Raw genomic sequence first — 16200 nt, 5'->3', positions numbered from 1 at the left:
CACAACTACTGAGCCCACGTGCCACAACTACTGAAGCCCGCACGCCTAGAGCCCGTGCTCTGCAACAGGAGAAGCCACCGCAATGAGAAGCCCATGCACCACAAGGACAGTAGCCCCCGCTTGCCTCAACTAGAGAAATCCCATGGGCAGCAGTGAAGACCCAACACAGCCAAAAATAAAATGAATAAATTAAAAATAGAAAAATTAGAGAAGCTGCCACCCTTTTAAAAAAACAAAAAAAGGGATTCTAGATTTGAGATTCTGAAAAAGATGTACAGTTTTGCATACTCTTCACCGTATCACATTGTTACCTTCATTATGTGCTTAACTGTACTCTGCAGAGTGTTTCTGTTTGTTTGTTAGAATGTTGTCCATCGCCAAAAGCAGCCCATTGGTTTCATGAGAACAGAGACTGTCTACCTATTCTATTGGATCCATAGTGCCTGGTACTAATTGAGTATATTTGGAATGAGTGATGAATTCTTGGATTATAGATGATTTGCATTTTCTGCTGTCTTCATGCTTTTTTTGCATTTCCAGCTTTTCCATAGTAAAATATTTTTATAATCAGAAAAAAGTTATAAGATTTTTTTTTAAGGTGATTATTTTTTATGTTCTCTCACTGGTTTTTAGGTATTATGTAACATTTCAGGTTTTGTGCTTTGGTGTTTGCAATTATTTATGCCCCCCCTGCCCCAAAGATGCATTTGAAACTTTGTTCTGAAGTTTTCATGCTGGCACAATATTTAGTGTAAAATTGGGAGTTCTGCCTTTGTTAAAAGCCTGATCTGGTGGTCCTCACAGGATATCTGTGATGTATCTTATATTTAGCCTTTGTTCTTTAAACATTGTGATTGCTCAAGAATATTGCTACTTCAGTAGAAGTTAACCCAAGTTTATAAAGAGCTTTGTTTCAAATACTTTTTACGAAGAAATTTACTTTAAAAAACCTTAGGAAGATGTCGATATTGGTCACATTATTGTTTTAGAATGTGCTTTTCTTAATGTTGGATCTACTACTGTTAGTCTAATGTTAATGTTCTCGTCACATTTTGTCATGTCCTGTGAGTCTGATTTTATACGTCACTTTGTTACATGCTTGTATTATCAGATAGTTTATATTGTATTCCAAACCAAAAGTAATATGGAAGATTGTGCTATGTAAAGAAAGGAGAACTCCTATGTTAGGGAGTGAGAAGTTTTGGATATGGAGAATACCTAGTTTTTGACTTGTTGAGGTAAAATTTGTAATGCGGTGTATTGGTTCTCAGGTATTAAAATTGGTGAATATTATGCTCTTTAAAATGACTATCAGTGAAACAAGTCTCTTATTTACTTTTTTTATATATATATAAATTTATTTATTTATTTTTTGGCTGTGTTGGGTTTTCGTTGTTGCACGAGGGCTTTCTCTAGTTGTGGCCAGCAGGGGCTACTCTTTGTTGCGGTGTGCAGGCTTCTCGTTGCAGTGGCTTCTCTTGTTATGGCACGCGGGCTCAGCTGCTGTGGCTCACAGGCTCCAGAGCACAGGCTCAGCAGTTATGGCTCACGGGCTTAGTTGCTCTGCGGCATGTGGGATCTTCCTGGACCAGGGCTCAAACCTGTGTCCCCTGCATTGGCAGGCGGATTGTTAACCACTGCACCACCAGGGAAGCCCTCTTATTTACTTTTTATTCCTATATGCAAAATACTGAATTTCTATTTTTAAAGTTAGGAAAAGACAGAGAATTGTTTTATTTTGAACTTTTAATTTCTGTTGAATACTTTGAATTATAAAAATGGTTTTTGCAAAAATATTTATGAAAAGTAAAAAAATCTATGCAGTCAAGTTAGAAAATTAAGATAAATTGTTCACAGCTTTCTTCTACTTTATTCATATTCTGTTGCTGTGTAACACATTGCCACAAACTTAGCTTGCGGCTTAAGCACCATGCATTTATTTCACAATTTCTGTGGGTCAGGATCAGGCACTGGTTAGCTGGGACCTCTGCTGATGGGCTCACTAGGCCGAAGTCAGGGCGTCAGCCAGGCAGGCTGAAATTTGTGGTCCTCTGCCCAGATCATTCAGATTGTTGGCTTAATACAGTTCCTTGCCATTGTAGGACTGAGGTCTCCATTTTGTTTGCTGGCTATGGGCTGGGTGTCTTTCGGAGTTCCTAGCAGCCACCCTCAGGTCCTAGTTGCCTTGTAGCCTTCTTATGTGTGTCTTCACATGGCTGTGAGAGGGAGCTAGTTCTCTGGTGTCTCTTCTTAGAAGGACAGTAATTTTATTGGATAAGGACTTCACTCTTATGACCTCATTTAACCTTAAATACAATACTTCCATAAAGGCCCTATTTTCAAATACAGTTGACCCTTGAACAACACGGGTTTGAACTGTGAGGGTTCACTTATATGTGGAATTTTTTCAGTGGTAAATGCTACAGTACTAAACAACCCGTGCGTGGTTGAATCCACGGATACAGAACCATAAATATGGAGGGCTGGCTATAAGTTACATGTGGGTTTTTGACTATGTGGAGGGTCATCACCCCTGACTCTTGCATTGTTCAGTGGTCACTGCATAGTCACGTTAGGCATTGGGACTTCAACATATGAAATTTGGGGAGAGATACTGTAGAAGGCCAGGGTTGGCAAGTGGAGTTAAAACAAGATTGTATTAAAATGTAATTGTTACATTTTTCAGAATAACGTATGCATGTAGTTTCTTTTTAAGTACAAAAGAGATTTTATTGGAAGCTCTTTCTTCTCACCCTGTGCTGGATCTCCAAAAAGAACAGTGTTTTAATTCACAACACTTCTGATGATAACCTTCATATCACTAAGCAATAATTTTATATGTGTTTCTTTAATGGTCAATTTTAGACAGTGACATTTTGCAACGGTAGGTGAGGCATTAGTTCACTTGTGCTGGTCTTGCCCTCTGAATACCTTGATTTTTTTTTTTTTTTTTTTGCGGTACGCGGGCCTCTCCCTGTTGTGGCCTCTCCCGTTGCGGAGCACGGGCTCCGGACGCGCAGGCTCAGCGGCCATGGCTCACGGGCCCAGCCGCTCCGCGGCATGTGGGATCTTCCCGGACCGGGGCACGAACCCGTGTCCCCTGCATCGGCAGGCGGACTCTCAACCACTGCGCCACCAGGGAAGCCCTGAATACCTTGATTTTGAATGGTGAGACTGGATTTTTGCAGGGCAAATTATTTCCCTCTTTGGCTGTATCTGTGTGTTTGGGGGCTTGCGGTTTTCTCTTTGTTTCATCAGTTAACCAGTCCTCTTACCACATTTCCATTTTCTGGAAATTTTCTTGTCTGCTTATTCTGTTCCCATTCCCATTCTACTTTTTATTGTGAGTTTTAAATACCTTTTAAAAATTATTCCTTTTTTGTCCTGCCAGTAAGAAGAAGAAAAGGAAAAGGTGGTCAGCATGCTATCTTGAGTTGAAAGTACCAAGGTTGTGTTGGATCCAGGAACTTTTGTGATTGTCTGATTTCTTAGGAGATTTGAAGGATCCTAACTCTAGTACTCTCAAGGCCCTGAAGGACCATTGTAGAGAAAAATGAATTGGATTGATTAATATTTTAGGTTCACACTTAAGGTTAATTCATATTGGACATAGAATCAACCTTGAAGGCATAAGATTAATCTGTAAATGAGCAAGATTTTACCCCAATTTAATGGTTCTCTTGGATTTGTCAGGTCACATGTGTTTTTGTTGCATTCTTCCAGGGTCATGGTAGAATTCATTTAATATTGCTCAGATTGGGAAAGGCACTAAAATTTTTGAAGTGAAGAGTTTGCTCGAAATAACAAGCATGAAGTACAACATTTTGTTAAATTTTGGGTAATGAGCCTTACTCAGTGCATAGATGAGGAAAGGCCTCAATACACTTTGCAGGATGTGAGAGTGTCGTGTTTATCCAAAAACAAACAAAGTGGAGTGTTTGTAGGATTGAGAAATAAAATTGCCCAATATCGGGTTGACCTGGTTTTGTAAAAAGGTTATGTTGGAACACACCCTGCCCATTCATATATGAGTTGTTTGTGGCTGCTTTCTTTACCCAGGGGTAGTGCTGAGTACAGGCATACCTCAGATGTTTCGGATTTGGTTCTAGACCACCACAATAAAGCAAATTTTGCAATAAAGCAAGTCACGTGAATTTTTGCTTTCCCAGTACATATTAAAGTTATGTTTACACTATACTAGTGTGCAGTAGCATTCAGTCTAAAAAATGTACATACTTTGTTTTTAAAACTTACTGCTAAAAAATACCATCATCTCAGCCTTTGGCGACTTGTCATCTTTTTGCTGGTGGAGGGTCTTCCCTCGCTGTTGATGGCTGCTGACTGACCAGGGTGGTGGTACTGAAGTTTGGGATGGCCATGGTAATTCCTTAAAACAACAGTGACGTTTTTGCTGCATGGATTGATTCTTCCTTTTACAAACAATTTTTCTGTAGAATGCAGTGCTTCTTTAAAGCATTTTTCCATAGTAGAACTTTCAAATTGGAGTCAGTCCTCCGAAATCCTCCCTAATCAACCACGTTTATGTAATATTCTGTATCCTTTGTGGTCATTTCAGCAGTCTTCACAGCATATTCACCAGGATAGAATTCTGTCTCAAGAAACCTCTTTGCTCATCCATAAGAAGCAACTCCTCATCCTTTAAAATTTTATCATGAGATTGCAGCAGTTCAGTCACATCTTCAGGCTCCACTTGTAATTCTACTTCTCTTGCTATTTCTACCACATCTGCAGTTACTTCCTCAATGAAGTCTTGAACCCCTCGAAGTCAACCATGAGGGTTGGAATCAGCTTCTTCCAAACTCCTGTTAACGTTGATGTTTTGACCCTTTCCCATGAATCATGAATATTCTCAATGGCATCAGGAATGGTGAAACCTTTCCAGAAGGTTTTCACTTTACTTTGCCTGGATTCATCAGAAGAATCACTCTCTATTGCAGCTATAACCTTACGAAATATATTTCTTAATAAGACTTGAAAGCTGAAATGACACCTCAATCCATGGGCTGCAGAATGGATGTTGTGTTAGCAGGCATGAGAACATTAATCTCATTGTACATCTCCGTCAGAGCTCTGCAGTGACCAGGTGCATTGTCAGTGAGCAGTAATATTTTGAAAGGAATTTTTCTTTTTCTGAGCAGTAGGTCTCAACAGTGAGCTTAAAATATTCAGTATGCCATCTTGTAAATAGATGTGCTGTCCTCCAGGTTTTGTTATTCCATTTAGAGAGCACAGGCATAGTAGACTGAGCATAATTCTTCAAGGCGGTAGGATTTCCACAATGGTAAATGAGCACTGGCTTCAGCTAGTCACCAGCTGCATTAGCCCCTAACAGGAGAGTCAGCCTGTCCTTTGACACTTTGAAACCAGGCATTGACTTCTCCTCTCTAGCTAGAAAGTCCTACATGGCATCTTCTTCCAACATAAGGTTATTGTGTCTACATTGAAAATCTCTAATTTAGTGTAGCCTCCTTCATTGATTATCTGAGCTGGATCTTCTGGATAACTTGCTGCAGCTTCTCCATCAGCACTTGCTGCTTCTCCTTGCACTTTGATGTTATGGAGATGGCATCTTTCCTTAAATCTCATGAATCACCTCTGCTAGCTTCACACTTTTCTTCTGCAGCTTCCTCTCCTCTCTCGGCCTTCAGAGAATTGAAGAGAGTTAGGGACTGGCTCTGGATTTGGCTTTGGCTTAAGGGAATGTGGTGTCTGGTTTAATCTTCTATCCAGACCACTGAAACTTTCTCCATATCAGCAGTAAGGCTGCTTTGCTGGCTCATCATTCACATATTCACTGGAATAGCACTTTTAATTTCCTTCAAGACCTTTTCCTTTGTATTCACAACTTGACTGTTTGGCGCAAGAGGTCTATCACCCTGCCTCCTTCACTGACACGGGGTTGCAAAGCACGGTGAAATGAAATATGCCTGTCGTGCGATAGTAACTGTGTAGCCTCCAAAGCCTAAAATATTTACTGTGCTGCCCCCTGGCCTAATCAATAATGGACAACTTAAAAACTCTTGATTAGAAATGAGTTTTTTGGGGGAGTAGCCAGCAGCCACTGAGAAATCTCCGTTTAGGTTAAAGATTTCTCAAACCTTGATTGAAGTCATTAGAAACTGATTTGATTTGAAGAAGTTGTTTTCAGATCTAAAAATGTGCATTTCATGTGGTACATACAGGTGATAGAATAGAAAATTTAAATGTTACTGATTGAAAGAGCACTCTGCAGTGTAACTGAAAGGAGTTGAAAAACAAAAGAATGAATGAGTTAGACTGAAAGCCCAGGCTGTTGTTTAGTATCTTTCCTCTGAATCCATAAGTCTTGAGTAGCCAAAGGAAGGACACGTCAGGTCTGGGACTTCATTAAGTTTTAGTAAAGGCATTCTGTGAAGAATTAGACGAAGTGATCTATGCCTCTTTTCTGGCTGTCAGATTTGATAAAGAAATGAGATTTTAGAGAATCTAAATAAATGGTTAGTTGGAAGCACATGTATTCAGTGGGCCTTTGAAAAGTACTTAATTGCTTAGTATTTTTCTAAGTAATACCTTAAGTTTCTGCAGTATTAAAAAGAGGGTCTCTCAGACATCCCTGGTGGTGCAGTGGATAAGAATCCACCTTCCGACGCAGGGGACACGGGTTCGTGCCCCTGTCTGGGAAGATCCCACATGCCATGGAGCGGCTGGGCCCGTGGGCCATGGCTGCTGAGCCTGCGCACCCAGAGCCTGTGCTCCGCAACGGGAGAGGCCACAACAGTGAGAGACCCGCATACCGCAAAAAAAAAAAAAAAAAAAGTGGTATAGCTCTGGTTGGGGAGTTGTAGGAAGGCTTTCCTCATTAGGTGATGCTTTAACTAAGATGAATGATTATGCGTAAACTAGTAGCGAGGTCCAAGTTCTATTCCAAATAGAGGAAACAAGCCCATTTTTAAAGGCTCTGTGGCAGGGAACTGAAAAAAGACCATTGTGCCTAGGGCAGAGAGCTGGGGAGAGGAGCATGGTATGAGATGAGACTGGAAAGGTAGACAGGAATTAGATCAGGCAAGGGCCTTGTATGTGTAGATTTTTGTGTCTCTCCAAAGAGTGGGAAGTCATTGAACCTTTTAGGGTGGTAGAGGAAGTGGGTGAGTATCAGTCACCTGATCAATTAGTTTTTGAAAAGATAGACATGCTATCACAATGTGCGAGATGAAGGTAATTTGGACTGTGGTCATGGTGGTGGTTGGAGGAAGAAGAGGCACACATGGAGGAAACTGGGTAAAAATCAATAGAATTCAGTGATGAATAGGTTATAAGGGCTGCTGGAGCAAAGGCTATAGAGCAGCGATCCTCAACCGTTTTGGCACCAGGGACCATCTTCGTGGAAGACAGTTTTTCCATGGACGGGGTTGGGGGGCCGGGATGGATGGTTCAGGCGGGAACAGGAGTGATGCGGAGCAGCAGATGGAGCTTCGCTCACTCGCCCCCCGCTTGCCTCCTGCTGTATGGCCCGGTTCGTAACAGGCCATGGACCACTGCTGTCCCGCCCCGGGGGTTGGGGAGCCCTGCTCTAGAGGGACTCCCTAGTTGTTTAACCAACCAGTGTTGTTTTGAGTTGCTTTGCAAGTCTGTTCAAGTTGTTTTTGCGATGTTCTGAGGGCCAAAGCTTAGTTTCCAGGCTTCTAGTTAATATCTTATAGCATTGTAGTTAAATTCCCAGCATCATTTAATACCAGTTTTCATCAGTATTTATTTAAGCTTAGTTATTTGTCTTTTGCCTAATTCCCCCACCTTGTCTTCATCCGTTTTCTCTCTAAGCAGTATTATTGTCCTTTGCATATATGAGAAATCTTAAAACAAAAATTTGGGGTGGGGGGGCGTGGGATTATTGCTAAATATTAGATCTCTTGACTTCTAAAAACAATTATATTGAGATGTAATTCACATACCACGCAATTAACCAATTGAAAGTGTATAATTCAGTGGTGTTTAGTATGGTTGTGCAGTCATCACCACAGTCAATTTTAGAATATTTTTGTCACCTAAAAAACATGCTTTACTCATTAGTTATCACTCCTCATTTCTCCCCAGCTCCCCCAGCTCTAGACAGTCACCAATAGATTTGCCTTTTCTGGACATTTCATATAAATGCAATTCTGTAACTTGTTTTAAATATGGCTTTTTAAACTGAGCATGTTTTCAAGGTTCATCCATGTTGTAGCATGTATCAGTACTTCATTCCATTTTCATGGCTAATATTTCATTGAATGGGTAGAAGAAATTTTGTTTATCCATTCCTCAGTTGATGGACATTTAGGTGGTTTCCACTTTTTAAATGAATTTTTTATGAATAATGCTGCAGTGACGGTTTGTGTACAAGTTTTTATGGGAACGTATATTTTCACCTCTGTTGGGTATATACCTGGGAGTGGAATTGCTGGATCATATTACATATTATTTTTCATTTTTTGAAAAACTGCCGAAATGTCTTCCAAAGCTGCTGCACCATTTTACATTCCCGTCAGTAATGTGGATAAGGGTTCGTTTCTCTACATCCTTGCTAACACTTGTCTTTTTGATTATAAGCAAGTAAGTGTAAAGTGATAATCTCATTGTGGTTTTGATGTGTATTTGCTTGATGGCTAATAATGTTGAACTTGATTTTTAAAAGAAAAGCAGCACTTTAATTTCACTGAGAATATAAAAATAGAAATGGTTGGTAATTTCATGTAATTTCTTAGACACCAGTTTTGCTGTGTTTAAAATTTGTTCTTCTTTTTCATCAGTTGTATTCCCTGAATGACTACAAGCCACCCATTTCTAAAGCGAAAATGACCCAAATTACTAAAGCAGCCATCAAAGCTATTAAGGTGAGTAACACCTTTTATTCTTGTGTTTTTCAAAGGAAATACTAAACTAATATTTTGGAGGAGGGGTGATTTTTTATAGATTATATGCTGTCTTCCTCTTTTCAGAGTCAGTACATGTTCAAGAGAAAAAGCGCAAAAATGAAAATCTGTCACCTGCAAACTCTCTCACCTAGAGATAAACACTTAATATCTTGATAAATATTGTTCCATAAACTTGGAAGCAATCATTTTCCCTTATTTTTCTTAGGTAAGATTTTAGATGTAGCCACATTGTGGAGAACATGTTTAACATTGTTATTTGTCACACTGACTTTACAGAATCTTGAAATACAAGTTAAGAAAAGGTTTCTTTAAAAAAATTAATGTATTCTTTTTCTTATTGATTGTATTATAGATTTAAAAATGGGCCATTATGGAAAATAATTGGGCTTCATTGTACATAGGACATTTAAACTGTGGGAAGAGGCCACAGGTATTTAGCCATTGTTCTGATAACAGTGGTTTTGATTTATGGATACTTCTGAAAATCTCAGGAAAAGGTTGGATCATCTCTAGAGAAATACACATATGTACAGAATTTTGCATAAAATTTCTTGGTTTTAGGGACCTTATGAAGCTCGACCATAGACATCTCTCCAAAATGTTCTTGTCCCCAAAGCTAAGACTCCCTGCTCTAGTAGCGTTGTTAAAATTGAGAATGAGTGAGTGCTTATTTTTAATTAAGTAGGTATTAACCTATAGATATTTGGTGATACGTTTTTCTGCTCTGAGCATTAGCTCATAACCAGAAGCATCATTATTTAAATAAGTCGTCTTTTTTGTTTTTTCGTTTGTTTTTGGCCACACTTCGCTGCTTACGGGATTTTAGTTCCTCGATCAGGAATCAAACCCAGGCCCCAGCAGTGAAAGCGCCGGAGTCCTAACCACTGGACTGCCAGGGAATTCCCTGAATAAATTGTCTTTGACTAATAGCATTTATCTGTTAGATTTAACAAATTCTTTACAGAGAATCACTACTAGGAGAAAATTTAGGTAGTTGATTTTGCAGTGTTCTAATGCCCCAAACTTAGTTTTCAAACTTATAATTAATATCTGATAGTATTATAGTTCAAATCCCTGTATTTATATGCAGAATATCAAAGAGGGGATAAGGACAGTGACCAGTAAACACACTTAAGATAGAGAATTCTTCAAAGAAGTGATTTTTCAGTTTATCTGATAGACTCAATATAGAACGTTAGTCTCTTCTGCTTGCTTTATACCCTTCTTCATTGTGATCTGATTTTTATGGTCATGATCCTGAGAGTATGCGAATGTGTATATTATTATCATTTTTATTCTGAAAATTAATAACTGATGCATTTAATATAACCTTTTGTTGAACAGAATACTTTTTAATTAGAAGACTCTAAGGAATAGGTATTAACATTATTTCCATTTTTCACATGTTGGAAGGGTCTAAGAGAAGTAATTTGCAACAGTCAGAATAAAAACAGCTAGATTTTGATTTTCTCTCAATTAATGAGTCTAAACATGTTATACTGTACTATTTTGATTTATTGGTACTGTCTTAATGTTTTTAATTTTGAAAAAACACAAACATGTTGCATAATATAATGAGCAGCACATAGCCTCTTAGATTCACCAGGTGTTAATATCTTGCTACATTTGGTTTATTTCTACACACGCGTGGGCGCGTACACACACACACACACACACTGAAGCACGTACATACACACTTTCACGTTTTTTTGGCTGAATCATTTGAGAGTTCGTTTCAGTGTTCATTCAGAATCCATGTCGTCCGAGAGTTCGTTTCAGTGTTCATCAGAATAGCACGTCGTCCCTAAATACTTGAATTTGAATGTCCTAAAGCAAAGAGATTTCCTAGGTAACCAAATACACATCACGTGCAAGAAATTTCACTTTGCTATATTATTATCTAATATATAATCTACACTTTCATTTACCAGTTGTCTCAGTATTAACTTCAGCACCTGCACCTGTGCATTTTCAGGATGCAGTCGAGATCCTGTCGTTTATTTATCCTGTCACCCAGCCTTTTTGCTTTGTTTTGTTTTCTTTTTCATTACATTGACATTTTGGAAGAGTTCAGACCAACTGTTTTGCAGTACTGTATTAATGTAAACTGCATTTGATACATATGTAAGTCGATATTTGAACTGCCTTTTAAATCAGATTTAGATGATACTGTGTTTCATATTAAGGTAAGTCATTGTCTTTTTATCAGTGTTTAGAGACATGATTATTCTTCTGGGTGCTTGTTAACATTGCACACTGTCAACAAAACTTCTGATAACCTATTGCGGAAGAAGGCCTATGTGAGTTGAGTATCTTTGAATTAACAGTAAGTTGTTTTACTCTGAATTACATATAGTACATGAAGTAACTAGAAGCAAGAAGCACTGCCAAGATGTCTTCCAGAAAAATTAATATTTAATAAAAACCATTTAGTGTGTAATTACTATTTTATATATTGATTTTAAATGTTTAGTTACTTATAAAGTGCCTAATAACTTTTAAGTAGTTTGGCTTTTTTTACTTGAGTAACTTAAACTGTAGCATAAACTGTTACTTTTTTTTTTTTTTTTTTTTTTTTTTTTGCGGTACACGGGCCTCTCAACTGTTGTGGCCTCTCCGGCTGCGGAGCACAGGCTCGGGACACGCAGGCTCAGTGGCCATGGCTCACGGGCCCAGCCGCTCCGCGGCATGTGGGATCTTCCCAGACTGGGGCACGAACCCGCGTCCCCTGCATCGGCAGGCGGACTCTCAACCACTGCGCCACCAGGGAAGCCCAAACTGTTACTTTGTAGTAAGGAAACTTTTATTGTAGATTTTGATTTGGTGAATATGAATAATGAGATTTTCCTTTATTTTTTTAAAATACGCCTTTTTATATACATTTAGTTAGTTGGTTGGTTGGTTGATCGGGCCAGGTCTTAGTTGCGGCGTGCGAACTCTCAGTTGCAGCATGCACGTGGGATCTAGTTCCCTGACCAGGCATCAAACCCGGACCTCCTGCATTGGGAGCGTGGAGTGTTACCACTGCACCACCAAGGAAGTCCCAGTTTTCCTTGGTTTTTGACTTTATAAATGTTGGATTTCTTGCTGCAGTTCAGTTGAAAGTTCTTGTGTCTCTTCAGTCTAAGGGGATGTCCCTAAAGAGCATAATTCATGGGATCAGAAATATAAATAGAAGTACAATTCAGGATAGTTTTTTTTAAACAGAAATGTGCTGATTGTGCAGTTGCCATTGAGCTCTTAAAATTAAATTAGGTACAAATTCCAGATAATTTTTGTTTAACCTGTAATTTTCATCTTATTTGTTTTCATGTTTATTCATAGTGTTGTTTCATAAAACTTAAATCTAAGTTTTCACATAATTGATAGAAGCCCATTTCTAATTTTTAATGTGTGTGCTCACTTCTCTTCCTGCTGATTCGTTTTGGCTGATCCTTTAGAACATTATACATCTCTGTGTTTTGTTACATATACGTGCAGTTCCATTTTCCAGGAGAAGCAGAAGAAGATAATGAAGTTGAAAACATCTCCCTTGCACACATTTATTAATGCTCTTTATTTTCAGTTACTTGATTTTTCTAGTACTAACCTAATTTAGCCAATAAAACGATACTAAAGGAGAGCTTTGCTTTTTTTCCAGGAAGGAAGAATGTACATCTACCAGTGTCTTACCACCAGTATTTTGCTGTCAACCTAACTATTTGTGAAAGTTTGCTTTCTTAAAGACTGTAATAGAATTCTTTTGTATCTGTGTTAACGTAACACACTTTGGATATACTGATCATACACCTACTTGAAGAATCCCTTTACTAATCATAGTGTTTAATATGAATTTAATCAAAATTCATGATTAAAATTCATTGCTTTGATAGACCTTTGAAGCTATGTTAAACCGTATGTTTAGCAGGAAAGTTCTAATCAAACATTTAAAACCACATTTCTTTTTTTTCTTTTAGTTTTATAAACATGTGGTACAGAGTGTTGAGAAATTCATTCAGAAAGTAAGTATATAATTTTCTATATATATGCTAAATGTTCTGTAACTATAGATTAATGGCCTGCACTCTTCTCTTTTAAATCAAATATCCAAATTTAAATTGTTTTGATGGACTGTTCAAAAGTGATTCCATTTGTTTTAATATCTGATTAAGAGTTAAAATGAAAGTGCTTTTTGGATAATTCTAAAAACAAAAGCTTTTAGATAGATGTTTTTGTTAATTTGCATTGCCGTAGTGAGCATCCGTCCCTTGAAGAAAATGTTTCAATATGATTGATTTTTAAAAATTTATTCATTTATTTTTTGGCTGCGTTGGGTCTTTGTTGCTGTGCACGGGCTTTCTCTAGTTGCGGCGAGCGGGGGCTACTCTTTGTTGCGGTGCGCAGGCTTTTTGTTGCGGTGGCTTCTCTTGCTGCAGAGCAGGGCTCTAGGCACGCGGGCTCAGTAATTGTGGTTCGTGGGCTGTAGAGCGCAGGCTCAGTAGTTGTGGCGCACGGGCTTCGTTGCTTCGCGGCATATGGGATCTTCCTGGGCCAGGGCTTGAACCCGTGTCCCCTGCATTGGCAGGTGGATTCTTAGTCACTGTGCCACCAGGGAAACCCCCCAATATGATTGATTTTTAATGAAATTATAGATTCATTATTTTTTATAGCCTTTAAAGAAATTCTCCCTTGTTATTTGAAGCTGAATGCTTAGAGAGCAGTCTTCCTTTTAGATAAGATGTGGTAAAATGTAGTAAAAATACCAGCCACTTTCCTTCTGCTGATTCATTTTGTCTCATCCATTAGGGCATTACACATCCTACATCTTATTATATAGACCTGAAGTTCCATTTTCCAGGGTAAGCAGAGGGAGATGAAGTTGAAAACAGCTGTTTGGCATACACTTAGTAATTTTTTTTGTAACTAGGGCCCGAGGTGACTAGATTATATTTCTTTGCCCCTTTGTGATCAGTGCCCTATTGGTGCCACATTTTTTGGGGAGGAGTACATAACTTTTATAACTTGTAATATTGTACTGTAAGATATCTGTAATTGAATTTAGGTTTTTTATTCTGCCCATTGTTCATGCCTAGATGTAAGCAGAACCAGTGAGGATCAGAGGTAAATGCCATTAAGGACTTGGCAAGGTTGCAGTGTGTTTCTTGAACGAAAATAGTTGACTGGAGCATGAATCAAAGTGATATTACTGTCACTAAACTAGCTATATAATCTTGAATAAATCAGTTAACCTTTATATGATTCAACTTTTTTTCTCTTAAAGTCTTGTTCTCTCAAAACTTAAAGTATTGGTAAAACATATTTTGAGGTGAACAACTCGTGAGTTGAAGCTTAAGGCATGGGGTAAAATAATACGTATGCTGTGTTTTAGGTAAATCCAACTAGAAAATACAAATGTTGGTGATTGGAAAATTTCATTGTTCTAAAGCTTTTAAAAATCTTTTTCAAAAGGTTCAGTGTCTGTAAACAGTGCTTCTGAAACTACTTTTGTGCACAGGAATTACCTAGAGATCTTGTTGAAACGCAGGTTCTGTTTCCCTAAGTGTGGGTTAGTTAGGCTCTGATACAACCTCGGCAAGTTAGGCTCTGGTTAAAAAGTTTCTCCTGAGAGAAGACCTTGTGAAGAACTGAATGCTCTGGCTGTCTCAGAATGGTTCCTTTTCCTCTCCTTCCTTTGGAAGCATGCTCTATTCACTCTGAGAATTCATTTGGTATTAGGTATAACTGTTTCCTGAGACCAGCCCTCTTTTCTTACATGCTCCTGTCAGCATCATTTAGTGCTTTGTAAGTACAGCCACAATTGTTATTCAAAGCGTAAAAAATACCTCATGACATTGGAGTCTTAGGAATTCTTGCGTTTTCAGTACTGCTAGAACTTGAAAAAGAGATTGAAAACATTTCAGATTTTTTGGTCTTAATTTGCCTCTCAAGTTTCTAGTTGGTGACTTAGCCAAGTTTACCAAATATTGTAATTTTAAAACTTCTACAACATTTAAATCGTACATAATTTTTTTTTGCCATTTTATGTGGCAGACACATAAAAATGCCTAGTCTGTCAGTGAAGGAAATTCTGTACCATAATACGTTAATATAGTGTTTCTAAAGATATTGTGGAAGAAGAATTCTCTTTATAGCTTAATACTAAAACTGCTAACGTTTTTGAAGCTTTGGAATCTTCACAGCAGGCGAGGAAGGCGCATTTATTGTGTTACGTACTCATGATTCTTATGTACTGTGAGTTTATAATTGAGTTTTTATTATAAATCACAGAAAAAGGTGTATTTGTTTAAACAAAACTCACTGCATTAATCACTTTTATTACTTACCATTCAGTATTAATTTTAATAACTTACCAGCAACTTATAAATTTTATTTAGCCTTAGTCTCAAGATAATCATTTCTGTAAAGTAATAGTTATATATCAGATTATTTTATCTGTGTTTTCGGCATTGGGAAATAGATGATTTTTAACAGAGTTGTCTTGCTTTTCATTAAATTTTTAAAAATTTCTTTTCTTTACTGGATGTATTATTTGCCTGGCTAGGTGAATATTTCTTTGAATGTATGGTAGTCAAAGGAAAATAGCCTTGGCCAGATATATGAACTGAGGGACAGATATGCTAGATTTGGGGGGAACGTGAGGGAAAAAACTATTTCAGACTTCTAAAACAGTAACTTTCAATAGAGCAGACAGGTTTTTTTGTTTTGTTTTGTTTTGTTTTGTTTTGCGGTACGCGGGCCTCTCACTGTTGTGGCCTCTCCCGTTGCGGAGCATAGGCTCTGGACGCGCAGGCTCAGTGGCCATGGCTCACGGGCCCAGCCGCTCCGCGGCATGTGGGATCCTCCCGGACCAGGGCATTGTGTCCCGTGTCCCCTGCATCGGCAGGCGGACTTTCAACCACTTCGCCACCAGGGAAGCCTGAGCAGACAGTTTTGAAACTTTTTGGTAGGTTAAACCTAAAACTTTAATGTCCAATCACCAGTGTTACTGCCCTTTTATTAAATGTTTCAAGTACTAAACAGCCAGAACCTTGCAGTAGATACTTGTGAATTGGTGCTAAAGGTTTCTTCATTTTCTTAATAATGACCTTAAAGAGAAGGTTCTTAAAAGGGATTTGAAGGAACAAATGAAGAATCATCTAGTCTTTTTGCAGAATGAAATCACTCATTGTCTTGACTGAAAATCCTGTTTAGAAACATGTATGTCTGTGTTGGAGGTAGATTGAGGATCCTTTACCCACTGGTCCTTGGGTTTCCAGGAAGTTTTTCAAGAATGCAATTTTGATTTAGT

At 38.3% G+C, this 16200-nt stretch overlaps 1 protein-coding gene across 1 annotated transcript in view; it reads left to right on the top strand.

Annotated features, from left to right (window-relative positions):
* Positions 1–16200, top strand: part of SCAF8 (SR-related CTD associated factor 8) — a 90291-nt gene that overhangs the window by 36210 nt on the left and 37881 nt on the right. The window contains exons 7-8 of the mRNA XM_065888611.1: positions 8787–8870; positions 12869–12913. Of these exons, the coding sequence (XP_065744683.1) occupies positions 8787–8870; positions 12869–12913 (129 nt within the window). The remainder of the gene's footprint in view (positions 1–8786; positions 8871–12868; positions 12914–16200) is intronic.

Source organism: Phocoena phocoena, chromosome 12 (genome assembly GCF_963924675.1).
Source record: "Phocoena phocoena chromosome 12, mPhoPho1.1, whole genome shotgun sequence".
Lineage (NCBI taxonomy): Eukaryota > Metazoa > Chordata > Mammalia > Artiodactyla > Phocoenidae > Phocoena > Phocoena phocoena.
Note: the sequence above shows the minus strand (reverse complement) of the source record. Positions and strands in the feature narration are given on the sequence as shown.